Genomic DNA, 27,621 nt, shown 5'->3' with positions numbered 1-27,621 from the left:
TTAAATATTTTTTCTGATTCTGGTGCTACAACAACTGAGTATTAAGTCTTTTATGTTAGAAGAAAAATTCCACTTGAGTGTGAACAATTTATAGTATAAACTCTTTTACAACAAACTTTTAGCAAAAGATGAAAATGATTAACCTCCTTGCTGCAAAGGGAAGTATTATTCTTCAGATAAACAGATGTGTTGAGATATTTGATGTTGAGCCAGCAGTCAGGAATGCTTTCTGCACTGCACACAAAAACTCTCAGTGAAAGTATCTCAGTATCACCTTTTTTTTCTCTTACTGGACTTGATTTACATGTATCTCTGATTGGCTGGTGCAGGTTCAAGATGGAGCCACTGCTCCCTGCTGATTGGCTGGGAGCAGAAGGGGGCAGGCAATGTGTGTAAATAAATGAGCAGTGTAGCCTCATAGGCAGACTCACATGCCAACCACTTCCCTCTTCATCATTGCCATCAAAACACCTTCCAGGCTAAGGATCCACAGCCAAAGAGGAGAAGAATAGAGGGGTGAAAAAAGGCAAATTCTTCCTGTTACACGAAGAAGCACATCAAGATGTCTATTGAAGTGAAAGAGAAGACAGAGGTGCGTCTGGTGTTTTTGGGAGCAGGTGGAGTGGGAAAGACAGCCCTCATCCAACGTTTCCTCAAAGATACCTTTGAGCCAAAGCATCGGCGTACAGTGGAGGAGCTCCACAGGAAAGAATATGAGGTGGGGGGTGTCAAAGTCACTATCAACATCATGGACACCAGTGGCAGCTACTCCTTCCCTGCCATGCGCAGGCTCTCCATCCAGAACAGTGATGCCTTTGCTCTGGTCTACGCTGTGGATGACCCTGACTCTCTGGAGGCAGTCAAGAGTCTGCGGGATGAGATCCTAGATATCAAAGAGGACAAGTACACACCGATTGTGGTGATAGGGAACAAGATTGATCGTAACAATGAGCGACAGGTGTCCAGCGAGGACGTGGAGTCCACTGTGGAGTTGGACTGGAACCACAGCTTCTTGGAGTCTTCAGCCAAAGACAACATCAATGTCCTGGAAGCTTTCAGGGAGCTGCTCCAGCAGGCCAATCTTCCTAGTCGGCTCAGTCCAGCACTGTGCCGGAGGCGGGAAACCTTCCCCAAAGACAGCAACAAACGACCTCCTATGAACAAAACCAACAGCTGCCTCCTCTCATAGCGATATTGAGATGCACAAAGGACAAAGTGAGACTGGGGGGCAGAAAACTGTTGTAAATAGATTTAAAGTTCCTCGTTTGCAAGGGTCAGATTTGGACAGAAGCAAAACAAGAAATGCTGTTATACATCTTAAGCTTCATGTGAGACACTGAGTCAGTAAAATATTTGTCCATCAGTCTTGTAAGCACTGCAGTTAGCCCCACAGAGGCACTGACAGCACAGAGATGCTGCAGCGAGGACCGACATGTGATGATGTAAACAAATACGACCTTAAAGACAGTGTGGAATGTGGCTGAGCTCGAAAATACTTACTGTGAATGTTAAAAATGTAAGATATGGTGACAGTGCAGAGCTCATTTTACATACAAATATATGATAATGTTTGATTTGGGGCCTTTATGTTACTGCTGTTTAAAAAAAAGTGCAATAACTGTGAAACCATATAAATGCAAAAGTGTTTTTGTGTCTGCATATGTCAGTTTTATGAATCAAGTGAACAACTAAGGACAAATTTAAACTTTTTTTCTTGTGAATGCTTGTGCAACCTGTTCTACAGCTCTTAGAAGATTGTTTGCAAAACAGCTAACATTTAAATACACAGAGCACATTCACTGCTGGTTCTCTCTACTTTGATGTTTATTTATGTGAGTTTGTCTTAAAGAATAAGTGCATTGCAAATCTGAGCATAAAGGGGTTTTTTTGTTTTTCTTTTCTTATTAATGTGGTATTTTCTATTTATTGTGACACCACAAAGAGCCACAAAGGCATGTTCGATGTATTTATTCAGTGCTTATTTCAAGTTAAATAAAAGATTTGAATTTAATCCTGTCTATCCCGACTATTTTATCTTGTTTACTGCTGTGACTTTGTTATTTGACAGAGCAGCAGAGCAGACAAACAGGAACGGTATGAAAGTTACTGTTTAACTAGGGGAAGTTTTCACAGTCATAAGTGAAAAGTTATGAATCTAAAAAAAGCAAAAAATTAAAGTCTAACACGTGAAAACAGGTGACCATTAAATAAATAAAACAACTTTATTTTGTATGTCCTTAAAAAGATTCACACTGCACAGACCTCCTATACTGTTTCTCTTATAATAAGAATTCAAATCAATTCAACATCAATCCATCAATTTTCTTCTGCTGTCCTGATTCAGGGTCTGGGTCTCTTTATTCCAACCAAACTGGTGGGGTGAGACTGTCTAGTCTGTTGGCCCAGTTATCACAGGGCTAATGGTGCAGAGACAGCCACTGCCACTCACATTCACACCTACAGAAACTTTGACCTAACATGCAAATTTTAGTACTGTAGGAGGAAAGCCCAGGCGCCCAGACACTAATTCTTGTTGCACACTTCAATGCATTTGTGGCAAAACTTACAGACAAACTATACCTCCCTTCTAGAGAATGGGGCTGGTCTAACCAGATCTGTAAAGGTTTTTTCATTTGTTTTTTTGTTTTTTATAAGACGGAAATGTAAAAAAACCCTGCTGAATCACCCAACTGACATGTCTTACAGTTTGTTCCTAAGACCCTAGAAAAGTTATGTTGGTACTGAGTGGATTAAATCAACTAATAGGATCGCTTGGTTGGTCTTTAACACAATCTCAACGGCACAAGCTCTGTTTTGTGCTGCATTGCCCTCTGGTGGTGCACTTGGTGATGTGTGCATTGTTTGATGACTTCACTTTATTAGGTACACATTGTGAGTACTGGTTTGTACCCCCTTTCGCCTCGAGAACAGCTTTGTGGCGCAGATTCAACAAGGTGCTGGAAACATTCCTCTGAGACATGACAACATCACATAGTTGCTGCAGGTTTCCCATAGGTGATCTATTGGATTGAGCGCTGGTGACTGTGGAGGTCATTTGAATACAGGGAAGTCTAAGGAGCTTGGAAAGAAAAGCGTCTGGACTTCTTTGAGTTGCTTGAAGACGTTTCACCTCTCATCTGAGAAGCTTCTTCAGTTCTAAGGGTCAAATGGTGGAGAGTCCCAGATTTAAACCCAGTGGGAGTTTCCTCCCAAAGAGGGACAAAGGACCCCCTGATGATCCTCTACCTAATCACATGAGCCAAGGTGAGAAAGCGGGTGTGGCTCACACCTTGGCTCCTTAGACTACGATGACCTGGATGACTGAGAACCTTCACAGACATGAATACAGGGAACCTATCATCATGTGCAAGAACCAGTTTGAGATCATGATAGTTTTATAACAAGGTCTGTTTTCCTGTTGGAAGCATCTGTCAGAAGATGGGCGCACAGTGGTCACAGGTAGGCCGTGGCGTTTCAACTATGCCGAAATATGGCAAGAAACCTTTACACCACCATGAACTGTGCCAAATCTAGCCTTATTTCATAACTGACAGGATGGCACTAGTATGGTCTTCTGCTCCTGTAGCCCATCTGCTTCAAGGTTTGACATGTTGCACGCTCAGTGATGCCCTTATGCACACCTTGTTACTGTTCCCTTCCTATCAGCTCGAGGCAGCTCGAGGCAGTCTGGCCATTTTCCTCTGACGTGTGGCATTAAGGTATTTTGCACCCAGAGAACTGCCGCTTGCTGGATATTTGATGTTTCTTGGACCATTCTTTGTAAAGTCAAGAGATGCTGCACAGGAAAATCTCAGACCAGCCCGTTGAACATAAAAAAACAATTCTTAACCCTGTTCAAACTTCAGCAGGTCATCTTGAGTTAATGCCACGTCACTGTCTGATTAGATATTTGTGTTAATGAGGAGTTGAACAGAGACACCACTGACTATGTCTCCAAAACCTCCTGAAGTGCAAAATAAAATCGAGTTACTAATTTTATTATCTGAAGTAAAATTAGTTACTGAGATTAAATCTGGATGAGTAATGTCTCACATGTTTTGTTTAGCTGGATTTTGTGTCTACTGTGTATACTGAAACATGCAACAAAAGCTGATAAAGAGGTTTTCATTCCAACCAAACTGGTGGGGTGAGACTAAAATCTAATCCACTGCTTCAAGAAATTCACATGATGACTTGACTAAAGAGCTTACTCCAGATGGTTCTCTAATGCTCCACTCTTAACAATGGCAGCAATGACAGGACAAAGTTGCCTAATAAAGCATGATAAAGTATCATGCTATTTAATGTTCACTTTTCATGTTCTCTAAAAGAACTTCATACACATTGTTAGCATTTCCTGACTGTTAAAAGGCAACACAGGCTTAGAGAAAGAGACAAAAAGGTGCACTTCCTTTTTCCAAAAATGCTCAGATAAGGTACATTGTTTCCTCAGAATGAGACAAGGAAGTGATCTGTAATTATCAGATCTTTAGTTCCTCTTAGTGCCTTGTTTAAACTCACAGCTGCCTTCAGCTGCTCCACTGAGATTCACAAACCCATCTTTCTCAGCACATGGACGAAGACCCGGGAGGGGGGACCCCTGCCTTTTAAAACTCAGGTGCGATTTAAACCTCTTTACTTAGGTTGCTGGCAGAGCACAGGGCTCAGCTGTAGATAAGGGTAAAGGAAATGCAAACTACTCAGATAGGATTACTGCTACTATAGCAACAAGTAGAAAAGTCTGATTTGTGAGTATGACCTCTGAAATCCCTACACTGCCTGGCAAAGTGTTTGTCTCTGCTCCTAGACTTGGTCCAAGCTCCTCAGTGCTGTTTATATACCTGAGAAGTTTTGAACAAGTATAGGATCTCTGACGTCCACATCAGGTGTTTTTAAGGAAGCGGTAAGACCTAATGGCAACTGCATACTGGATCTTTATGCTAACATTTTAATCACAGTACATGTTAAAAGTAACTGAAAGCCTTCTCATAAAGCTGTATTCAATTTTATATTTGTCTCTGCAAGATTGTTTTAGCAGGATTCATTAAATATCCAAACAGAATACATATAAAAACCCAGAAAAGCAACGAGAAATCTGGTTCTTTGTAGCCAAAAACTACAAATGGAACAAAATGTTAGCTTTTCCTTGCTGAAATAGAACATTTGGACTTCAAATGTATCTGTAATCTTTAAATCTTTCTGATTCTGACAGATCAGTTTCTTTTATTACATATTAGTTGAATTCAAAACTAAGGCCCACAAACCAAACCTGGTACTTCTTAAACTTTAATCCAGTCCCCATATCCTGTTTTTCCAATAAATTTTGTTAAGCACCACAACCTATAAAACTAAACAGACATTTGCACCTCTACAGCATCAGTAAACTAGCTGCTATGGAACAAAAAGGAAATTCTGTGACTATTTTGGTTTTCAGAGAATCCAGTTTGATTTCTGAATCCACGTCCTTCTTTGGAAACAGTCCTGGACCACAAAGGCTTCAGAGAGGTTCTGAAGTGAAAGTGATGGAGCTGTAAAGGGTAATGGCTATGCCATATAGTACAAACAGTCTACATAAGGTTCATAGTCAGGCAGTATGTCAAGAACACAGCTAAAGATTGATTTTCTTTTTTTTTTAGAACTTGTTTAATGGATGTTTAATGTTTAATGGACACCCCATTGTGTTAACTGATGTCAAATTCAGGCTTGTGACTTTATAAGCTATGTGGTAGCCTTTAAGCAGAAATGTAATATGGATGCAATTATTTAGCTTGAGTGTTATAACATATGTTATAAAGCTAATAAGCGTTTTTTTGTTTTTGATTGATGCAGCACAAATTAGATATGATTTTCATTACATGGTGCAGCCTTTAGAGAAACAGAACAGACTCATATAATCTAGAATGTATAGATAGATAGTAGTTTAAGGTGCACATGTTTTGCAAAGGGAGTTATTCAAATAACTTTTTTTTTTCTTCACAAAAGTGGCAGATGCTGTGGATTTAATTAATTTAATTAATAATAAAATTCCTTATTTGGTAGAGATGAGGCAGAACCAGAGGCAATGTTTTTTTTAATTTCACAAACAGTGACAAACACAGTACAGTCTGACAGAAAGGTGGGGTTGGGATGGGGAGGGGTTCAGGGAAACAGTAAATACAGAGGATTTCTGAAACACGCTGTGGACAGAAATTTGAGCTGACATGGTAATGGCATTTTTACCCAACTCTGTGCACAAGAGTGCCCAACCTTATCAAATAACATCCAGCATCTATAGCAAACCTAAATGATAAGATAAAACGAGCACAGGTGTACAGTACTGCTGTATGGAAGACATTCTCGAAGTATTAGGGTGTGCGCACACAACAGTAAAACATCTTCATAAGCACAAGAGCAAATAATTGTGCATTGGCTTCTAAAGTATATTTCCCTGAGCAAAAGGCTCAAACAGCATAGAAAATAAAGTCATTTTCACTCAACCTCCACTCTGAAGTTTTCCCAGAGGCCATAATCACTTGGAGACTAACATCAGAACTGTGCTGCTGTGTCGCAAATCATCTTAAAAATTAGAAGGCAAAACAAATGCACAAACAGGGGACACCTTACAAAGATGTCAGTATGTTGCAAAACTGTCTATCCAAGTCAAGGCTTCAATACAAGCCATCTAAAGCACAAATTATCTGTACTTTTAATTACACAGAGAACAATATTCACCTTCATCAAAGGCATTCAACCAAACCATCGCAGCTCCCTGCATCAGTTGGCAATAGTGTGGTGCACACCTCCCTTTAGCTATGTCATATGTAGTGCATTGTCACAATCAGGTAATAGTTAACAGCATTTCAGTCGATTAATAAAGCGAGAATATGATAAAGGCTCATTTCGCCCACAGCAGCTTGCAGCGGTGGTATGAAGCCATTCGCTCTTAACTTCCTGCTGAGAGTGCAATACAACAAAAGTGAGTGACATTTTAACCTGTGGTGACGACATTCAAAAACATTTTCATTTCCCCAAATATTTCCACAGAAGATGCAAAGAAAAGCTGCATAAAAATGATCATTTGAGAACTACAGTTTGTATACTTGTTCTTACTCATTAGATGAAACATGCCTCGTTCAGTGCAAAGAAATCAGTGCCTGAGCAGCCCTGATCACAAGACCTGGCAAGGTGTTGGTTAGTAAAGCCAACAAATTCTTGCCAGCTCTTCTCCTTTGCAGATTAAGCTCAGTCACTAGATAGGAGGTACTGTTAGAGTATGACAAAATAATACCAATGCAAAGCATCTTTTGTTCAAGTGAAATGAATGAGAGCAGCGAGACGTGCCTTAAAAAACTGAAACAGGTCTTGTTTTTTATAATATCCACGACACGCCCGAAAACGTATCAGTTTTTAACAAGTGAAATATTTTTTAATAACTTCTGGTAAGAAGATAAATAACTTGGGGCAATTTATAGAATCGCTTCAAATGACTTACATTGCTTTTGTTTTTTAACATGTATAACACAGGAAATTATGACTTGCTCTCTATCACTGACAACCTCTGATGCCACTAGTCATCCACAGTGATGTTGCGGAACAAGTAAGCCATGGACTCGCCATTGTGGATCCTGCGGATAGCCTCAGCTAATATCATGCTGACATCCACAGTTTTGATCTTTGGACACTGCAGCTTCTGTACTTCATGGGGAACTGTGTTGGTCACCACAACCTGAGGACCCACAGTAAACACAGACATTTTATACTATGAATATATTATTTGTAATATTAGTTTGACATATAAGTAACAGAGCTGCTTTAAAATGACTTGAAACGCAAGTATCCAAACATGGGCATGCACTTGAAAAAAAAAAAGAAAAAAAAAAAGAAGAAAGGGGGGTGTGTGTGTGTAAGTTTTACTTTAAAAAAGGGACAAGTCGGTAAAGACAAACTGGATCCAAAACATAATTAAACACTTAAGCAATACTGCCATTGACTCAGGTCTGTTACTTAGATCTCAGTTTTGTGAAAGACAGATGTCCCGAGTTCAAAAAGAGGACAAAATACTTGTACAATGAATAGAAGATCACAGGTATAGTGTTTCCTAGTTGGCATCCCTGACTTTTCTTTCTTTCTTCTTCGTGCAATCAATCAGAAAAGTGCAAGAGGCACAGGATCAATATTCTGATTCTGTTGTTTGAATAACTTATTTCTATAATTCTTAATAAATGAGCACTGCAGCAGTTTAGGAAACAGCCCCACACTGAGTTTGCCACCTTCACACTCTGCAAACTTTTAAGATAACATTTGTTTGTTTGTTTCCCCAATAGTATTAATATCAAAGTAAAGCAAAAACTTGAATCTTGACTCTGTAGGATAATTTAGTGGCTCTGTTATGCTGACAGAGACATGGCTTGGACCCACTTGTCTCTTTTTCTACCCTGATAAGAATGGTTGTTTTTTCATCCATATGATACGAGGAGTAACTGAACAATTTGACAAGTATGAAAATGATGTGAATAAGCAGCTGTGGTTTTCACACTTACCAGACATCGACCCAGATGAACACAATTCAGATTTTGACTAATGTGTTAGACAGCACTGGAATTATTGAAGCTTTTCTGGTAGTACTACAACACTTTGCTACAGGGTGGCTATAGTAGAGTAGCTAGAGCAAGTCATTAGAGGGTTGGTGACTCCAGTCTGCACACCAAAGCATTAATGGGAAAGATACTGAAGCCTGAGATGCATTCATTGGGGTGCAACTGTGTATGAATATTAAATATAAAGTATGAATAAGTGCATGAGGCATGTATGTTTTAAGGGCTTAGGGTAGAAAAGCACCAACTACCAGTCCTTTCACCAGTATGTGGATCAAGATTAAAGAGACTAATAGATCAATTAATAATTAATAGATCTCAGATCTCACTTGTTTGTTTTTAATAAGTCATAAATGTAGAGTAAACTGCAACTATTGTTTTCTAGATAGTTCAGAGGAAGTGAAAATGAAAACTTCTATTCAGCAGATCATGAAACTCCTTACACAGTACAGGGAAAAAATGCCCACTACGAGGAAGCATCTCGTTTTACACTCTGTTTACAATGAACAAATGATAGCCCGTAAAAAAGAAAAAAAAGAAAAAAAAGACCTTTTACCACTTCTCCTTTAGCTTGTGTGACAGTTTCGTTCAAATACATGAATAACCAGTTCTCGCGTGGGTGGGGGGGATCAGTCCTCACCTCATCAATGGCTGATTCCTCTATGAGACGTGGCGCGTCAGCAGAAAGTAAACCATGTGTGGCCATAATATAAATTTTATAGGCTCCTCTCTCTTTCAGGATCTCGGCAGCAGCGACAAAGTCTCCTACATCATCTATGATGTCATCCTGTCAGAAAAAAAAAAAAAAATACAATCTGTAGTTAAAACTGCATCTCCCTTTTTCTTTGTGTTTTTTTTCCTATGATTATTGGTGATATACTTGCGGCACTGCTCACAAGCAGTGTAATGATATACAAAATATACAAAAACACTGTCAACAAGAAAAGATTAGGAAGTGTCAAAACGCTCACATTGCTCATTGTTCAGAAAGATAACTGGATCATATTTACCATTAGAATTAACTTCCTGCTTTTTGACTATACACAAAGAACAAATATTGATCAAACAAAAAAAAAAAAAAAAAAAAAAAAAAAAAAAAAAGAAGAAGTTAAAACTTTGTTCCCGTTTTAAAAACAAAGAAGGGATAGCGTCTGTATCATAAGCGCTGGGTACCAAATGATTCAGGAGAAAGACCAAAAGATCCATTATACCCCTACTAATCACACTCAAAGACTGAATTTGATCATCTTGTTGGATATTTTACTTGATTCTAGGGCTGTTCATATAACGATATATATCAGATGACGATATAAAAACATCTAGTTTCATTTTACACTATCGTTTGTTTCGTGGTGTCGCAAAATAAACTGTTTACAGTAATATTTTTTCATCGTTTTGATGGTCACTGTAGTGGCTATATTAATTTCTTAAAGTTCTCTCTTTCTCTTATATTTAATATAACCACACTACGGACGGACAAGCGACTGTTTTTGTGCGTTGTCATTAGCAACAACGACGGTAAAACCATCGCGTGTCCGCTTGTTTATTTTCCATATAAACCTTTCACAATAAAGCTCAAGATCCTGTTGAGGCTTTTCAAAATAAACCGAATCACCTGAAAGAGTATGCAGTGTTTACAGATGGGAAGCAAAAAAAAAAAAAAAAAAAAAAAAAAAAAGAGTCGCCAGGTGCTAAAAAAATAAATAAACCTTAGACTCAAACGTTAGAACAGGCTTTTCCCCGCCCGCAGCACGCTGTGTAATACATACTCTGAAGGATTAACACACATCATCACCATGGACTTGCATCAGAAGGAGATCCAGGGCTTCTTCAGCTTTCCCGTGGACAACTTGCGTGCCTCCCCTTTTTTGATTCAGTACATTCAAGAAGAGGTAATGATCCCTGTCAGATCTCTGCTGTGTGTATTCTAGTGACCTGTGGATCACTCAGTCCGTTACAACTTATGTCTAAAAATGTATAGTTTCATACATCGGTTAAAACACTCGACTCCAGGTACACGACGCCCAGCTGGAAACACTTCACATGTTTCAAATGTTGCATTTTTGTTATTTATATCGTTATCGGGACAATAGATGTCTTATATCCGGATATGAGATTTTGGTCATATCGCACAGCCCTACTTGATTCTATCATTATTATTATTAGAAGATTTTTTTTTTTTTTTTAATGTCAGTTTTCCCATTTTTTGGCTTGGATTAGATCTTTTCACATCCTTTAAAACAGAATTTGATAACTTACAACGAATAAGGAAAAATAAAAAACAAAAATATGTAGCAGAAGATGAAGAGCATACGTAACCAAGTAAAGTAAGGACAGTGCAAAACCAGAATTGCAAAAACACTTGGTGCAGAATGCACTGGATAAATAGACACACCTAAAGGAAGTGACTGGCAGACAGTAAGCATATCACACTTCAAAAAGAACTAGCCAATCATTTTAAAGAAAGCTGTAGTGTTGCATTGGTAGATTTTATCAAGAAAGAGGGCTGAATCATCAGCTAAAGTTAGCCACGGAAGCTAATGGAAATGATAACTAAGGAAGGAGAAGCAGAAATGACCTACCACGATGATGGCAATCCTTCCTCCCACATCCCCAACCACAGTAATGGGAGGTTTCTCTTTGGCCATCATTACTGGAAATGAAAAGAGCAGTTTGCCCATGAGAGCACTTCCAGGAAGTTATGCGTACAGTTTCTCACTTAATCAAAAATAAATCTCAGTAGATTGGGTAAAATGGGTTGAGAAAATTGTTTTTCGATTTAAGCTCATTTTCACTCCAAATCATTGTTTTTTCCATTGCATGCTGTGAATGATTCGTAGAAATGCTGCATTCAATTTAAATTTCAAATGCACTTGATTACACTTTCCCTCCATTCTACCCCTCCTACCCCTAAAAGATTAAACTCAAATGGCAAACATAGTACAAAACATGCCATGCAAAGATCAAATGGCCTAAGGGTTTTCTGCCCAGAATACCCAATCAGAAGACAATGTATACAACCGCCTTGACACACATGTTAGGTTGCCAGGCTGTGGCAGGCATGTGGCAGCACTCTGTATATGAATCAAATAAGCACCACACAGTCTTATTTCACATGGGTCAACAGTGGCAAGCACCGATGAGGGTTTCTTCATCCACACTTGCCAGTGTTCTGGGATCAGTCTTCAGTGGAACATCAGTGCTGCTACTTTTACATGCACGCCATAATTTTCCACCCTTTAAAAAAAAAACTTACAGTGACTTGGATATAATTTATTTCTATTAAGAAAAGCTCTGATTATCATCAATACTGTCACTGCATCAGTGCTGACGTCCACTATAACACTTCTGGTCTCACATGATATATCACATATCGCTATGTGTTAATAAAACATGAAAGTGCTTCATCTTGTGGCAGATCTTATCATGTCTCTAATTCTCAACTGATGCATTAAAAATTATCCTCAGATAAGGATTGATGCAGTGTACTTAAAGTGGAGAACCATCAGTAACACTCTGACATGTAACCCAAATCAAAAACAGCTGTTTTCTGATTACAGGTATGCATGTAAATGCAGTCATTTAGAGGGTTTTGAGGAAACAATCAACTGATAAACAATCAGCCAGCCAAGCCGATTGTGCAGGAAAAGTATAAAGCAGCAGAGAAAGGTGGAGGCATGCCTTGCAGAACATTTTGCTGAATACCGTGAGTCCCACAGCATCAGAAAACCTGGGAGTGTCACATTCAGTCTTTTATTGCTATCAACCAAAAACAGCAAGAGCCATGTTGTTAGCGGTACACACACTTAAAATACATTGTCTCGACAGTTTGTTGATGTGCTACAACATTGTCCTGAAAAATGTCTGCTCAGAGGTTTCTGAAATTAATTTCAGATGTCTAAAACGTATTGATACTTTGAGTTATCTGTAGAAAATGTTAAATCAACAGGTTGGCATGCCCAACCTGTCCAAACGGCCTAACAGAGTTAAAGCTTTGCATCACATTAAATATGCCACCCATCAGATCAGCCAGTAACCCATATACAGGAAGTCTGGACCGGTTCTTAGTGTAAAGGGTCAGTGGCTCTGAGCCTATGGGTATTACATAGTTTTGGAAATGATTTGAGCGAAAGGAGATGGGGTACATCCTGGTTTGTGCTTTGCCCTTGCTAAACTGCTTCAATAAAATATCCTGAATTCAGAAGTCTAAATTTCAGACATTTCTGTTTTAACTCTTTACGTAATCTTGTGAATAAGCAATAAATCTTTTAATACTTCTTACATGTTACCCTCAGGCCTTAAAATTAACAGATCCCTGGGACCTATATTCTTTTCCTGGCCACCAACGTACAACCTAGCAAAATTACCAAGAGCAAGCATCACAAGAGGAGAGCTGCCATTAACCAGTGTGGCTGACAAATGGTACTTAACCTACAAGGCTACTCAGCCAAGCAGGATAGACACTGGGAGCACCACCAGCTCAAGAACCAAGGTCTGCATTATCTGTTGGGAGCATTGCTTGGAATCAAAAACATGGTCCCTTTAAAAGAAAAGCTGGTCCAGACCTGTAGGAGTAACTGACCGATCCAACACTATTCAATAATAAAATAGGTTATCTGATCCAGCATATTAAAACTGCTACGATTATGCTATATGCTATAATTCACTAACCGTCCCATTCACAACATCTTTTGTTCCCGTCGCTGGATGTTAGATTTCAAATGCATGCGTTACTGTTTTATGACATGCAGTTATGACCAAATGTTAATCAGGTTTTTAAGGGCGGGTTTTTTATGGGTGCACAATGTGTTGATTGGCAAGATGAGTCCAGATGTTCAACTACAAAATAAAAACAGAAAGAATGTTTGGTATGGTTCTGGTTTGATTTATGGATTTGGAGTTTAAAAAACAAAATAAAGTAAAATAAAAATCAGAACACAACAAAAAAAAAAGAGGGTTTTGACCATCTTGTAGAACTAGCTGTCTGGAGTCACAGAAATGTGGCATAATGCAAACAGTATATCGAAACTGAAATTAACTGGTCTTTTAATTCGTTTGAGCACTAATCATCCACTTTGTTTTTACAGACCTGAATCCAGACTGTATTTTCACAAGATGCAACACAAACCCTTTGTTTATACATGCAAATTGAGGAACCATTTGAAGAGGAATCATTTCATAGTCAGATGTAAATTAATTTTACGGTCGTACTTGGAAGTTCTATGCCAGGGAACGGAGCTTGTTGTTTGCCTGCTATTGTCAACAAATAAACACCACGTTAAACACAAATGCACAAATATTTGACACGACACAACACATGACGCCAGGACTTGAAAAATCCTCTGCTCGGCCTGACGGGAATTTAAAAAGCAACACAACAAATCAGACTGATTCTAATAAGAAAAATTAAGGATGAAGCCATTTGTGAGTTGCAGTTCCAAAAGAGGATTTTTTAAGTCAAGGTTAAAAGCACAACGCTGTTGGTTTTTTGTTGGTTTTTTTAAACAAAATAATCAACTAAATATTGGACACAAATTTGGAGTCATTTGCCAACGACACACTTATTTGACATTACTTCAGATTCAGAGTTAGCACTATAAAAGCTTCACCCAGTCACATGTATTCGCACCAAAAAAAAAAAAAAACCAGAAAGAAAAAAAAAAAAAGATAAAATTAACGTGGCAAGAAACAAGCAGAAGACTGCGCTTTTATGATTACATTGTAGTTTACACTTTGTAAGTTAGGAACTGCAGCTTGCCGATGCAGCATGAGTCAAAGTAGCTCATCTGTAGAAACGAAATCATGCACTAACAAAAAATAAATAAAAAACAAAAATCAGTTACTTGCAGTATGGCTGATGGTATGAGTGAGAAACGACAGAATCGTCAGCTCAAAACAGGTTAGCATGAGTAAGAGCTGTATTTTGTCTGTTTTCCCCACAGAAGACATTTTAAACTGCTACAGTAGCTAAAACACAGGTGAACTCTACCATGACTGCATCCCACTGACTTTGATGCTGTTGCGCATGTTAGCTAATTGTCATAGCTTCCTGTGACGCTTAAGCCATCATTAATAAACTCATCAATCCACCTGTGCTTTTTCTGCTTCTAAATGTCTGCTGTGAAAAGGTCTGTTAAATTATAAATACAATGAAGTGCTAACATTAAAAATTCAGACAACTGAAGAGTTAAACTAGGAGAAAATTCTCAAAGAAACAATAAATAATGCAAATCATCAGTGCTGGTAATATCTATGGAGCACTTAAGCTACAAGAAAAATTATAAAAATTAAACATAAATGCTTTTCATATGGGTTTTCTTACAAGGAAGCTCCAGGCCTGTGTGTCCTGTTGTGTTGCGTACACATGGTGGGGAGTGTCTTCCATCAGCCATGTCAGACTCTGAACACTGAGCCTCGCCGTGGATCACAGCCAGACCGAGACGCAGTCTTTCTGCATAGGACTGAGCCCTAAAAATAGTAATAATAATAATTAACAATTAGTCAATAACAACATTATTATTATTACCAGTAACAACATGTATATATATGCACGTTAGTTATACATATGTATCTAAATATGCATGCATAGAATAGGACAGAAATTATTTTTGCAATATATATCTGATGTAAAGATTATCAGAAATTATCAGTGGTGTATTGCATCAGTTACCTTTTAGCTGCAGCAGGGGACTTTGCCACAATGATGGCATTTCTGTAATCAGGGATCTGGCAATAAAGAGTGAAAACAGTTTTGTTAGACTTATTGATGGAGTTCTAGACTGAGTGATCCACAGGTCACTAGAATACACACAGCAGAGATCTGACAGGGATCATTACCTCTTCTTGAATGTACTGAATCAAAAAAGGGGAGGCACGCAAGTTGTCCACAGGAAAGCTGAAGAAGCCCTGGATCTCCTTCTGATGCAAGTCCATGGTGATGATGTGTGTTAATCCTTCAGAGTAAAAGACATCAAATAATCAAACTCAAATAAAGATTCTTTGAACAAATCACAGATTGAGGTTTTCTTTTTTGCTATTCTTACCTGCTTTGGCTAACATGGAAGCTAACAACTTGCACACTATTGAGCCCCTTTTTCTCATCTTGCACTGCTTGCTGTAGGGGAAGTAAGGAATAACTCCAATGATGTTCTTTGCACAAGAGGTCTTGAGGGCATAAGCCATGACAAGCAGCTCCATGATGGCTGTGTTCACATCCCTGATTGTAAAAAAAAAAAAAAAAAAATCAGATGACTCTGTTTGGTGATAATCTAATAACCTTTTTAAATGTTTGGCACATCCTACTATACTCACCGTGGGATGGTCTGGATAATGAAGATGGTCTGTCCACGAACAGATTCTTTTACATCCACTCGAGTCTCTGAACAGAGAACATACTTCACCAATACTTTTTAATACACATTTGTTGTTTATTTGAGCAACAGAACACGGGATGTTGTACATTTACGTCTCATGACCTAAAAACTGATGAAATCTTGTAGCTCTATTACATGAACAATGTGCTATTTTTGATGGATTCCATTAATTTCTGCAACAGTCGTGTCGTATTAATATCCATGCCCTACTCCACAGCAATCCTGTGCCAACAACTTTTAATGCAACTATCAGGAAAGCTCTGCTTTCCCTAATGAAACAGACAGTGGTACAGATACTGATAATCTGAGCTAAAATGTCCTAGATCAATTTCTTCATTGACCATTCATACTACACCAAAACTAGTAAATAATTGATAAACACATCAATAACATAAAAGTTCCTGATTTTCCACTATCTACTATAGAAATGTGATTCAATGGGACTACTGCAGGAATAAAATAGGAGGTTTTCTGTTAATTAGCAAAGGCTTTCTATTTTATAACAACAGGACAGCCTGTTCGTGAATAACCAGAACTCTTCCTGTAATTTTACACATTATATTCTAACAATTTAACTGTACACGACAAACAGTCGTGCTGACAGATTTCTTTCGTTACAAAAGCAGCATTTCTTTATCTTATAGAAAAATGAACCATGTTATTGAAACTACATGTATTGATCTTATATTAAGATATGTCAGGTATTATATAAGCTTACACTGACACTGACAGTAAGCAGTTTTGCTTGTTCAGATTCAAGGTCAAACTGGGCTGTAGTGTCCCATGATATAAAATGAGTTTGGCATCCCTGATCTAGAGGATACTTCTATTTATATAGCACCAAATCACAACAACAGTTGCCTTGGCCTACAATAATATAAAGGAAAGTCCAACAATCAGATGAGCCCCTAGGAGCAAGCACTTGGCGACAGTGATCATTGGGAGTGAGGTATTAAAATAAGAGGGGAAAAGTCATGGACAAGCTGTTTATAAAGTCACTTCTGGTGAGAAATCAGCTTATCAAGCAGAACAAATTGAAATACCAAGTCTGAACTGAACTTACACCTGTCCCTGAAAATTGCACTTACATTATACATTTAATAAAAGGAAAAATTCAAATACCAATCTGAAACTGACCATTTCGAAACAACAAATAGTGATTAAAAATATCAACTACAGTAACTTTAGCACACAATCTCTAACTACCCTCACCTACTTGTGTATCAGATCACAAGCCTACATTTCAGATAAAACCTGACCAGAAACATTTGGAATAAAATTGCATATAAAGCCATAACACCCTGCTCACCTCTGTTAGACTCCTGGAAGACCACAGACTTCCCCAGCTCCACACCCAGACGCCTGTGAAACATGAGCACAACATGGCAACCTAATGGTCATCTGCCAGCTGCAGAGTTTCAACACACAATATCAGGCTTTCACCACACGACTAATTCATTCATCCACGCATTACAGACCACACTCACTATGCATGGTAAAGTGTCAGCAGTGAAGTTTTTCCACAATTATCACCGACCAACAACCTAAAGAAGCACTATTAGTGGCATTAAATATTAACTAGCAGTCAGTCTTAACACTAACGGTTCAAAGCATTACTTACTCTGTTATTTTCTTGGCTAATTCTGTGCATGCTGCAGAGGAGTTTGCAGAAAATACTCGATAAGCACTTTTAGCGACATTCATTCTGGTGTTTAACTTGACAGGCACTGTCAACAGCTCAACCTTATTCCTTCTAACCACTTAGTTTCTTGTCCTTTTTTCTCTGACGTAGTCGTTAGCTTGCTCGCTCGCTAGCTGGCTCAAATTAGCCTGCTAGGGGAGCGGATGTACCCAGAATGACCGTCAGAGTGCGGCACAAAGTTAGCTAAAATATAGCAGTAAAATAAGCATTGCTTATTTTGGTTTGTCAAATTATTGTCGCAGGTTTCGCCGGAAGTCTACTGACACCTGCCTCTCTCTCAGGTAGCAATGTAGCTTATAATGTTAACTACGGAATCCCCGTCGGGTCAGTCTTAACCGCGGATCAAAAAACATAAGTTCAGTTGTACTGAATGTCAGACGGCGGTTTTCTTTAGGGATACTAATAATCTGGTAATAATTTGGTTAACCAAGAGATTACATTTATTAAGCAATAGTTTAATAACACACTGAAAAATATTCTGTTAAAAAAGTAATTTATTCAGAGCCAAAATATAGTTGAGCAAAATGTGAACATAGTCAAGTGACTAGATGAACTCGTCATTTCATATTATTGCATATTGTCTATGTAAGATTATATTTTTCAGTTTTTTTAAACACTTAACTGTTTTGGCAGGCCAAGTAGGTTAAAGCTTTAAAAAAAATTAATTACGGAGTTCAATTATTTACTGTACTACGGTCAAAGTAGCATAAAATATGTGTACTCCAGCAAATTTACAAACTTTCTAATTGAAATAATAATAATTCATATTATTTTATATTCATATACTACAGGTTTTTAAATTTTGGTTAATATATGATATATGAAATATGTTGTTGTCATAGATTAATCATAGTGCGATTGTCAGTCACTTAAGATGAGATGACCATAGTTTACTGCCCAAACTAAGATAGCGAACTGTGTGAAAGAAAGCAAAAAGAAAATAAAGACACTATAAAGCGTTATTACCACAACTGTCCAGTAGATGCCACTAACGCTGTACTGACTGCAGTTACAGCAGTTATTCTTTTGGATGATAATATTATTGTTTTTCTTAAGAGAGTGGGTTAAAGGTTTGTGAAAAAGGGTCTGAATTTACTGTGGGTGTGAAAACCACTAGAGATTCAAGGAGTCATGAAGTGTTTACAGAGGTATGTGGATTTGTCTACATAAACCTGTAAAAATAAAGTTTTTTGATCCCAAAGTTTATCCACAATTATACTCTGACCTGGGGCCACAGGTCACAGCATGCACATGAACAACATACCATCCTTTAATTATGTGGCTTCTTGTACACCTTACAACCATGACGGGATGCAATATCTTGTAAACCACTGGTTTAATGTGATGCTTATAATTACTGTTATAACTTGTAAGACAGTGGTGGCAAGGCAGCCATGGTGGTGCTGATCTTTGGACAATGTAAAGGAGCAAATGTAAAGCCCTGACTGTACGCTTACACGAGGTTGACGAGTAGCCTACACGGTTAGGATCGTGCGCATAGTCATGATCTTGACGAGCCAGCTTGAAGGTCACATGCCTGCATTATAATGAGCTTCACACATGAACTGATGGTGCATGTGTCACGGCCTGGGCTCTATAGCTCCTCTTCATACCCCCCCCCCCCCCGGCTCCAATCAGCATGCACACCTGTGGCTCATCATCTCATCACCGGAAGCATCACTCTGCAGTCTCTCTGACAAACCATTCTGCTTGAAGCACTTACCCATCACCTTGTTGTCTACCTGCCCAGCTCAGGCCACTTGCTCTGATTGCCTTCAGTTCCATTCTGTTGCCTGCCCAGCTCACTGCGTGTCAAGTTGTGTCCTGTGTGCTCTGCTTTTGATCACGAAACCCAGATCTCATTGTAATGTTTCTCACTGCACACCTTAGGAGCAATAATTCCCCGTCTCCCGTGTTACACTATCCCCCTGTTCATTTCCCCTGTTTAATTGGCACTGCTTCTGCAGACGGGGTAAGGGAAAGCTATTTGAATGGTTGGTTATGATACATCTACCTTAAGTCTACTTTTTTTTTCACCAACTTGAATGGCATACTATCAACTCTGTCAATGTTTAACGCAGAGTTGTACATTGTACCTCCCCTTGTAAGACAGTTGATATTACCTAAGTCACAGTGTCTGGTCTTGTGTTTGCTCTCCTCCCATATTTACCTCCCAGATTCCAGGCTACCTGGGTCCTGGTTGGCCAATTCATTATAAAACAGCAATAACAACTTACTCAAGCTTTTTTTTAACACATGGAAGCGATATATCCTTATACTGATAACACCAACCACAGCAAAGCTACACATGTTTGCTTTTGAAGGAAGAAAATGAAAAAGTTAAAGCACAAAACACCTTATTATTATTAATATTAATATTATGATTTTTATCTATGCATTTATTTTTTCATTTACATAAAGGGAGCTTGTGAGAAATTCAATATCATTCCAGGTTATTCTCCTGGAAAGTCTGCATGAGGGACTCTAGAGGTAAAACAAGTTAAGAGTGCACCTTTATCTTATTTTACCATGCTGACATTACACTGTATCTGCGCTCACACATTATGTGCATGACATATCCGGCTCCCTTGCTTGGGATTTGTTTCTGATCTCATCGTATTTTCATTAAACACCACCTACAAAGGTGAGGCGGGCAGAGGGAGAGAAGGGGAAGAGAAGGAGGGAGGCAGGGAAGGGAGAGTGTATAAAGAGAGAGTACAGAGGCTCCTCCTCATTCGCTGCTGCGTGTGTTTCTTGTGTGATTTTTTTTTTCCTAGCCCGTTCTTCACTCACACTCTCGCTCAGCAGAGATTCAGAGGTCGGGAGCAGAGATTCTCACAGGGACAAGGGGTGGAAAACAGGAAACTGCTTTTCCCTTCTGCCACCACATAGGAGACACAAACAAGAGGAAAAGACATCAACAACAACAACAACAACAAAAAGGTACAAATTGTGTTTATTTGCCTGAGGGGGAGGGGTGCTCTCATCAGCCCTGCCTTCTGCATGTGCTCAGCTCACTACACACTGTGTTTCCAGATGGAGAGGACGCAGGGAGACGGAGAGGTGGACCACCTGGAGCGGCCAAGCCCGCTGACTGACAAGGAGAGGGTGATGATCCAGGCCTCCTGGGGAAAAGTCTACCAGAACTGTGATGATGTCGGGGTGGCCATACTAGTCAGGTATTTCCTTTTCTATGTATGTTTGAGGAAATATCTAATTCACACCAAAATAATAAAAAGAGTACTGTGAAAAATGTTATCTATAATTAACAGGAATGTTATATTTGAACTATTTTAACATCCTTTTTTATGGCTATGCATCTATTTAATCAAATGCTGAGTAAATATAGCACAAACAGTGTAATATCACCTATTTTGAGACTTTGGTATGAAAGTTCTTTCCATCTTTATTATATAGTTCACCACACTTAAGTTAAGATTTGCCTTTTACCCCCTTTTACCGTCAGCGCACCAGCAGGAGCCAATAAAAAAACAGCTGATGCTTGTTTGTTCCCCTGTGCAGAGACTTTTTTTTTTTTAAAAACTTGCTTCCTCAAAATCCAGGATACGCTCAACTTCAATGAGCTTGCTGACTTTTACAGGTTTTACAGTCATCTCTTTAGATGTGACGCTCTCTTAATCCTGTTTGTTAAGTTGTTAGGGCAGAGGTCAAACATTTAAACCCCATCTGTGCCCATGAAAGGGGCACACTCCCTCTCAGAAGAGGTTCTGATTGAATGCCTGTATAGAGGGCTTGGCAACCTATGGCAGCATGACTCCATCACCAGCTGTAAGACATTTAAAATCCTCCTCTTTTCTCTATTACAGTGGATACATACACAGCAGGTATTCAGTCTTTCATATATTTACTACATCATATTTTATTGATTTGCTGGTTGATTCCTGCACTTACCACACTTTCATTTTTTCACATTGAAAGTTAAGCAAAGCAAATGTTGCAAAAATCATCCATGTGCAGGGATTTCGCAGAAGTGTGACGGCTTTGAATGGAATTCTTGTGTGACGAGATTCGATGCACGACAGAGCATGCCTTTATAATCCGTTCTGACTGCAGGAGGTGAAAGTTGAGAGGGAGTGTAATACTGTATTTATACAATCACCATTAGTAATGTAGTTTTCACAGATTGTTGAAAAGATGGAATTTAGCTGCTGCGCTTTCCTACAGAAACAGAAAATAGTATAAAAAAGTATTTAAAATATGTCCTTTCATATTGTCTTGCTTATATTCCATCACTAATTTCCTGCGACCTTCGGGAATTTGATTAATAAAGTCCGATTGATATCCGTGTCCTGGCAAAAGTCTCCTTCAGCCAGCGAGAAAAGATCCTGCCACCGTGTCCAACTTCAAGCCTAACGCTGCAAATCCTTCAAACTCGTCGGCTTTATGGTCGTCAGATAGGATCTAAAGTAGCAAATCTCAGCGCTCTGTCTCTGAAATGAAAAACTTTCTATCACTTCAGCTCTTCATTTAGTCTCGAAATAAGATAAGGAAGGATTAAGAACCAATGACCATATGAAAAACTAATGAGGCTATTTATATGCAACCACAGGTCACATGCAATTACAAAGACAGAAAGATTAAACAGCACGGTTCATTATTTTGCTCCGGCACTTGCAGAAGCCCATACACCCAGGATTGAAAAATGAATGCACCGCCTCCCAACCTCCTTCCCTCAGACGTTTAAGTTCACGAGTAAAACTTAAATATCGAGCCATATGTTGCAGATCTGACAGTGTAAATCCGCACTTCCTTTTTCTGTTAGTTGCTCTACAGACAGGGAGGAGATGGGATATCTCGATCCGATAGCCAAAAACCAGATGCTTTGGCCCTCTTCCCAGACTGTGGGAGGGGGTAAGTTTTTAGGTTCCTCATTGTTAATTCACTCTGATACTTCTGAGTGTCAAAGAAAACATCTTTAAAAGGACTATTTGCTGTCTTCAGAAAGAACGCAGCGATATTAAATTCTCGACCCGGAGCTTAAACTGAGATGAGAAACTGAGTATTCCAACATAAGTATAACTTCGTATCTGTCTTTGCTGGAATTATAATTTCAGTGTCACTCAGAAAGAAAAGGAAGTATCAGGTGTGATCATAGCAACCTTAGTAAGCATGGAATACCCACACCCTCATCTGTAATAAGCATGTTACTTTTTTTTGGAAAGTATGCAGGATCATGTTTTTTTAAGTCCTGACAGGAACCAGAGCAGAACTAGAAACATCAGCCAACAGGTTCCCAAACGAGGAGCGGCGAGGGTGGGTGGCTTGAAAACAATGTGTATGAGGAGACAGGTTTCATGTTCCTGATATTAATTTTGTCATTCCATCCCAAGGAATGGGTAAAATAACAAATATTGACATTGATAACAGGACTGGAACTGTTTTTCTTTAAAAACAATAGAGTTATTCATCACACTGGGTTTTCAGGTACGAAATAGGGATACGCATATGGATACTACCTTATAAGTTGAATGGCAAAGGGCCTTAAACTGCAAATACAATAAGAAGTCTCCATCCATTCATTTATCAAAGCAAAAACAGTTATGAAACAGAGAAGCTCCCAGAATATCAGAGTTAGTGCACGCTTTGGGATTCTTTATCTGATGCTACAAGATTTACTTTCCTTCTCCAGTGTGACATATTAATTGGTTTGGAAAGCAAAGGAAGCTATAACTTCATTTATGATGATAACTATTTCATATTTAGTCATTTAGTCAGTATTCCTCATTTTTATTTCATAAACCTAACCACAGCTGTTGTTTAGTACAACAGAACTTGTGAAATCACTGTGTAAAGTATCTATTTATTCAGCTCTTTGCCATGATCACAGCTCTGCAGCTGGACTCTTCCCTTTAGGTTGTAAATCCTTTGCAAATATATGGAAACCACACTGCACAGTATCAGTTTAATGCAGTTATTTTACACTAAAAGTATGCAGCACCCTTATACATGCGCTAGTGTTTACTCGTGTTATCTTGCCAACTTGACAAGGGAACGTGGGTTTATAGGATGAGGCTGCAGGCAGAAGGAAGATGAGAATAGTACAGCAGTTACACGTATGTATATATATCGTATTTTTCATTTAGCACTCCTCCTTTGCAGATTCTTTGTCAACTTCCCCTCCTCCAAGCAGTTTTTCAACCAGTTCAAGCACATTGAGGACGCGGAGGAGCTGGAGAAGAGCGCCCAGCTCAGGAAGCATGCTCGGAGAGTTATGAATGCCATCAATACACTGGTGGAAAACCTTGACAACTCAGATAAGGTGGCGTCGGTGCTGAAGCTAGTGGCCAAGGCCCATGCACTCCAACACAAGGTGGAGCCTGTGTACTTCAAGGTAAAGAAAACAGTGCGTGAACAGCTGTGCAGAAAGCACGCTCCAAGACATTAGTAGAAAAAAAAACTGTCTTTCATTCTGCACCATGTGCTTCTGTAGAGTCACGTATTTACAGTCAGTCAGTTTAATAGGTTAGCATAAAATGATCAATAAATCATTTTGCATTCACAGGAAATGATACAATGTGAGATAAATGTGATAAATGTCAAGCATACGACGCATGTCATCACCCCCAACCAGTCATGATGGCCACCCCTCCCTGAGTCTGGTTCTGGTAGAGATTTCTTCCTGTTAAAAGGGAATTTTTCCTTCCCACTGTTGCCAAGTTCTTGCTCAGAAGGGATTGGTTGATTGTTGGGGTTGTCTCTGTATCATTGGGTTTTTACCTTACAGTGTAAACCACTTTATATTATGTTCGTCATTAAACTCCTCTTTCCTGCCATAATTTTGTGACTTGGTTTTGCTCCCTCTCCTTTGATTCTTTTATGTTTTTTCTCTAGCATGTAGTTTTAAGCAGATACATAATGCACAGTCAATTGTTGTGAGCTCGTGAACAGAAACCAGCTGCACACCGTTTAATATGATGCACCACGCAGCTGTTTGGACCAGGAAACCAGATTAATTAGCTGAGAGCGCCAGAGACTGCTAGCAACCCTTCCCATCTGAGATTCCTTTGATTCAGTATTGAAACATAGAGTTATATGAAAAAACTGACACTAAATAAGAAGATAAGAGACAGCTAGTGTATTTGCAAATTTGATGAACAGTTCCATACATCAGACCAAAGATAACAAGCACAACTCAATCCCTTGCAGTCTGTATATTGTACATATTATGCTTTCGTTGCTTCAACTGTACAAAAACCCGAGACTGGGGGTCAACATTTTCAGGGAAAAACAAGTCAAAGCGCTCCATCAATGTCCTGAGCACATTTGTTTGTGTCTTACTCAGATTCTGAGCGGTGTAATCCTAGAAGTCCTGGGAGAAGAATTTCCAGAGGTCATCACACCTGAGGTGGGCGCAGCATGGACAAACCTCTTGGCCACGGTTTACTGCAGTATCTCTGCCATCTACAAGGAACTGGGCTGGGAAAAGCTCTCAACCTCGACTGGTTGAACGTTTTAAACTTGGACTACCCATATGGAAAAGAAGTAGTAAAATTTTCTTAGAAATATACACGCTCTCTAATAGTAAAAGTTAGTTTTATATACATACATATCGTAATACTATGATTTACTCATGATTGTGTCCATTTTCTGTTTTTCTGGTGTCGTAGTTTGAATTTTTTTTAATGTTGCATGAGAAAAATGTGAAATGGCCACTTTCATATGTAAATTGATGGTATAAAATATAAGCCTTGAGAATTACACATATAAAACAAACATTTACTCGTTTTTTGTTTGGGTTTTTTTTAATTTTCTATTTCTTTTCCACATAGGCAGGCATGCGGGGAAACCTTCTGATTTCCAGGCTTCATAGGACATTAATCAGTTGACTCTAATGTGAGATACAGCTTGATGTAATCTAAGATCATCATGGGACGTCCACTCTTACGTGTGGTTAGTAAAGTGGGTTTCTAGTGTGTATAAGAGAGGGAGAGACAGAAAGAAAGAGAGGGAGAGAGGGAAGAATAAAAAAAATCAGCTCACCTTCTTACATTTGTACTCTTGTAAAAAGCTAAACCATTAAAAGGAGAGAGAGCAAAGAGGAAGAAAATGCAAACATAGACCCACCAGTGGACTAGAGGTCACATTTGACTTGGATGTGCCTTCTGCTGAATGTGTATATCTCGAAACAGAAATGTAAACAGCATTCTTTCTAAACAGTATGATGTCTTTCAGATGTTTAATCTTATCAGTCTGTATCCACTTGTAGCCACTTTATTAGCTCTTAAGTATACGAGACGTTTTTACATTTTTACATTTAAATGTGGCGATTGTACATTTTTCATCATGGCTCACGTTTGTATCTGTAATTGATTCAATTTTCAAATAAAAAGAAAAGCCTCTGTTTATCTGCTGCTCCAATGTGACCCTCCTGTCACTACACACTCGTGGGCATACCGACAAAATTACACCTTTCTTTTCTATTCCTTGCCCCACTGCTCCCTTATTCTGTGCTTGAGTCAGCAGTGCTAAGTATAAGTGGCTTAGCTGCCGACAGTCTGTATTTATACCCTCATTTATCCCACTATGTGCTCTCTTTTCATAATATATTGTAGGAACACTGGACTTGGCCTGCGGAGAAGTCATTAGAGGGTCTGGTTTTGGTATATTTAGAAGCAGTCCCATGATATGTTCTAAACATTCGATGTTTCCCAAGTTATGTTTGAGCACAATAATATTGAACTAGATAATCCACTTAAAAAACAATGTAAGCTGATTGGTATGTTGATCTTTAGGCTCATGTTGCAAAGCTACCCTGTTGCCCCCGTTACATAATTCTGCCTATCCTCAACTGAAAAAAAGACAATATACTGATGAGATGGATTTAGCATGCTGTGCTAATGACATGGTGGTAAGGGTGGGCTGTTTTTAGAACAGCAACTCACAGCATGCTCTGTTTACCTCGTAGTCCTGCCAGCGAGATCTAACCCCCCCTCCTTGATCCTAGCTAATCCTCCATGATAATCTCCCCAATCATGTGTGAGCGCCAAGGCAGGAATAGTCAGATTGTTACACCACAAACTCTGCCTTTTACCATTCAAGCCTTTCAATGGCGGAAGACGGTTCAGTGCTCTGAACCACCAGCATTCCCAAGGCAGGAGATCCTTGGGGTAGAGCCATGTGTACGACTATGATGGTCCTCACCACCATTGCTCTCATCCTACGACAGAGGTTCTCCAACAAAATCAAACCGTGAGTCTAACTTTATAAACCCCCATTTGAATTTTCACATCTAGAAATCTTGTTTTATTTTTGCATTTAACCCCCTCATGTCAGTATTTGCTTTAGCAAATGCCTGAAAGAATAAAGAGGAAATTTACTTTGAGCCATTGGAGAAACACATTAAATAGCTCATTAAATAATTGACACAAAAACTATACTTTTAGCACATAAAAGCCATATCTGTTTCATATGAGGGGAACAGCGTGAGAGACTGGTTTTCATTGATTCGAAATCAGCCATGTGATTATTTTAGGGCTTGCTTCGAGCAACAGCGTGGTGGATTAAGTGGCTGGCTATGTAACGACAGTGTATTCCAGCTTTTTTAAATGGAGACATGAATGGAGGAGGAAAAAAATATCAGTGCTCTTGAGTTTATGGCTACTAATTGACTTTAAGTGCAATCATCTCAGGCCCCTGGCCCTGCTTACCCACTCACACTGCAATAGCAAACAACGCCAACGGCTACAGCACCATGGAGCATGGCAGCATCTAGCTCACTATTAAGACTGAAAAAAGCAAACAGAAATAAATGAAACAGGAAAAACTGTGCGCACATTTTCCATCATCCAGATCTCAAGATTTTATCATGATAAAAGTGTACATTGTGCTCTTGTTATGTATCACCTCCCACAGGCAGAGAGAGGAGTTTGAGGAAGACGTGCCATACATGAAGAGCAACGGAGCAACAGAAACAGAGAAATGACTGGGTAAGAAAACGCAAACAAATGACCTG

At 39.0% G+C, this 27,621-nt stretch overlaps 3 protein-coding genes across 5 annotated transcripts; 2 read left to right on the top strand and 1 right to left on the bottom strand.

Annotated features, from left to right (window-relative positions):
- Positions 1-444: 444 nt before the first annotated feature.
- Positions 445-2,011, top strand: LOC146575865 (ras-related protein Rap-2a-like). Its single transcript, XM_085272601.1, has one exon. The coding sequence runs from the start codon at positions 563-565 to the stop codon at positions 1,187-1,189; it is 627 nt and encodes a 208-aa protein (XP_085128727.1). The 5' UTR covers positions 445-562; the 3' UTR covers positions 1,190-2,011.
- A 4,042-nt stretch (positions 2,012-6,053) lies between these two features.
- On the bottom strand, positions 6,054-17,970 carry LOC146575864 (phosphoribosyl pyrophosphate synthase-associated protein 1). Of its 2 annotated transcripts, XM_085270767.1 has the most exons (11): positions 17,568-17,970; positions 17,256-17,308; positions 15,885-15,951; positions 15,617-15,789; positions 15,411-15,526; positions 15,244-15,299; positions 14,896-15,041; positions 13,785-13,826; positions 11,156-11,226; positions 9,214-9,360; positions 6,054-7,705 (listed from the first exon to the last, which is right to left on the bottom strand). In XM_085270767.1, exons 1-11 carry the CDS (start codon positions 17,648-17,650, stop codon positions 7,547-7,549), a joined length of 1,113 nt encoding a protein of 370 aa, XP_085126893.1. In that variant the 5' UTR covers positions 17,651-17,970; the 3' UTR covers positions 6,054-7,546. The 2 variants fall into 2 exon arrangements, with proteins under 2 accessions (XP_085126893.1, XP_085126894.1); XM_085270768.1 differs by lacking the exon at positions 13,785-13,826.
- Positions 17,971-20,375: 2,405 nt separating this feature from the next.
- Positions 20,376-26,011, top strand: LOC146575863 (cytoglobin-1-like). 2 transcript variants are annotated; one of them, XM_085270771.1, is made up of 5 exons: positions 20,376-20,591; positions 20,685-20,827; positions 23,769-24,000; positions 24,952-25,151; positions 25,439-26,011. In XM_085270771.1, the coding sequence occupies exons 2-4, from the start codon at positions 20,685-20,687 to the stop codon at positions 25,114-25,116; spliced, it is 540 nt and encodes a 179-aa protein (XP_085126897.1). In that variant the 5' UTR covers positions 20,376-20,591; the 3' UTR covers positions 25,117-25,151; positions 25,439-26,011. The 2 variants fall into 2 exon arrangements, with proteins under 2 accessions (XP_085126897.1, XP_085126895.1); XM_085270769.1 differs by having other exon boundaries at positions 20,378-20,591; positions 24,952-26,011.
- The last annotated feature ends 1,610 nt before the right edge of the window (positions 26,012-27,621 follow it).

This window comes from Mchenga conophoros, linkage group LG4 (genome assembly GCF_057382185.1).
Source record: "Mchenga conophoros isolate Kocher_MC1m ecotype Shallow Benthic linkage group LG4, M_conophoros_male_GT1.1, whole genome shotgun sequence".
Classification (NCBI taxonomy): Eukaryota; Metazoa; Chordata; class Actinopteri; order Cichliformes; family Cichlidae; genus Mchenga; species Mchenga conophoros.
Note: the sequence above shows the minus strand (reverse complement) of the source record. Positions and strands in the feature narration are given on the sequence as shown.

What these genes read in the sequence shown, in the direction of transcription:
- LOC146575863 (XM_085270771.1), top strand. Translation starts at nt 20,685, where the DNA reads ATGGAGAGGACGCAGGGAGACGGAGAGGTGGACCACCTGGAGCGGCCA. An exon ending in GGGGTGGCCATACTAGTCAG is followed by an intron (nt 20,828 to 23,768) that starts GTATTTCCTTTT and finishes CCTCCTTTGCAG; the next exon opens with ATTCTTTGTCAACTTCCCCT. An exon ending in TGGAGCCTGTGTACTTCAAG is followed by an intron (nt 24,001 to 24,951) that starts GTAAAGAAAACA and finishes TGTCTTACTCAG; the next exon opens with ATTCTGAGCGGTGTAATCCT.
- LOC146575865 (XM_085272601.1), top strand. Translation starts at nt 563, where the DNA reads ATGTCTATTGAAGTGAAAGAGAAGACAGAGGTGCGTCTGGTGTTTTTG.
- LOC146575864 (XM_085270767.1), bottom strand. Translation starts at nt 17,650, where the DNA reads ATGAATGTCGCTAAAAGTGCTTATCGAGTATTTTCTGCAAACTCCTCT. An exon ending in CCCTGGCATAGAACTTCCAA is followed by an intron (nt 11,227 to 13,784) that starts GTACGACCGTAA and finishes TTTCATTTCCAG; the next exon opens with TAATGATGGCCAAAGAGAAA. An exon ending in AGGAATCAGCCATTGATGAG is followed by an intron (nt 7,706 to 9,213) that starts GTGAGGACTGAT and finishes GTGGGTCCTCAG; the next exon opens with GTTGTGGTGACCAACACAGT.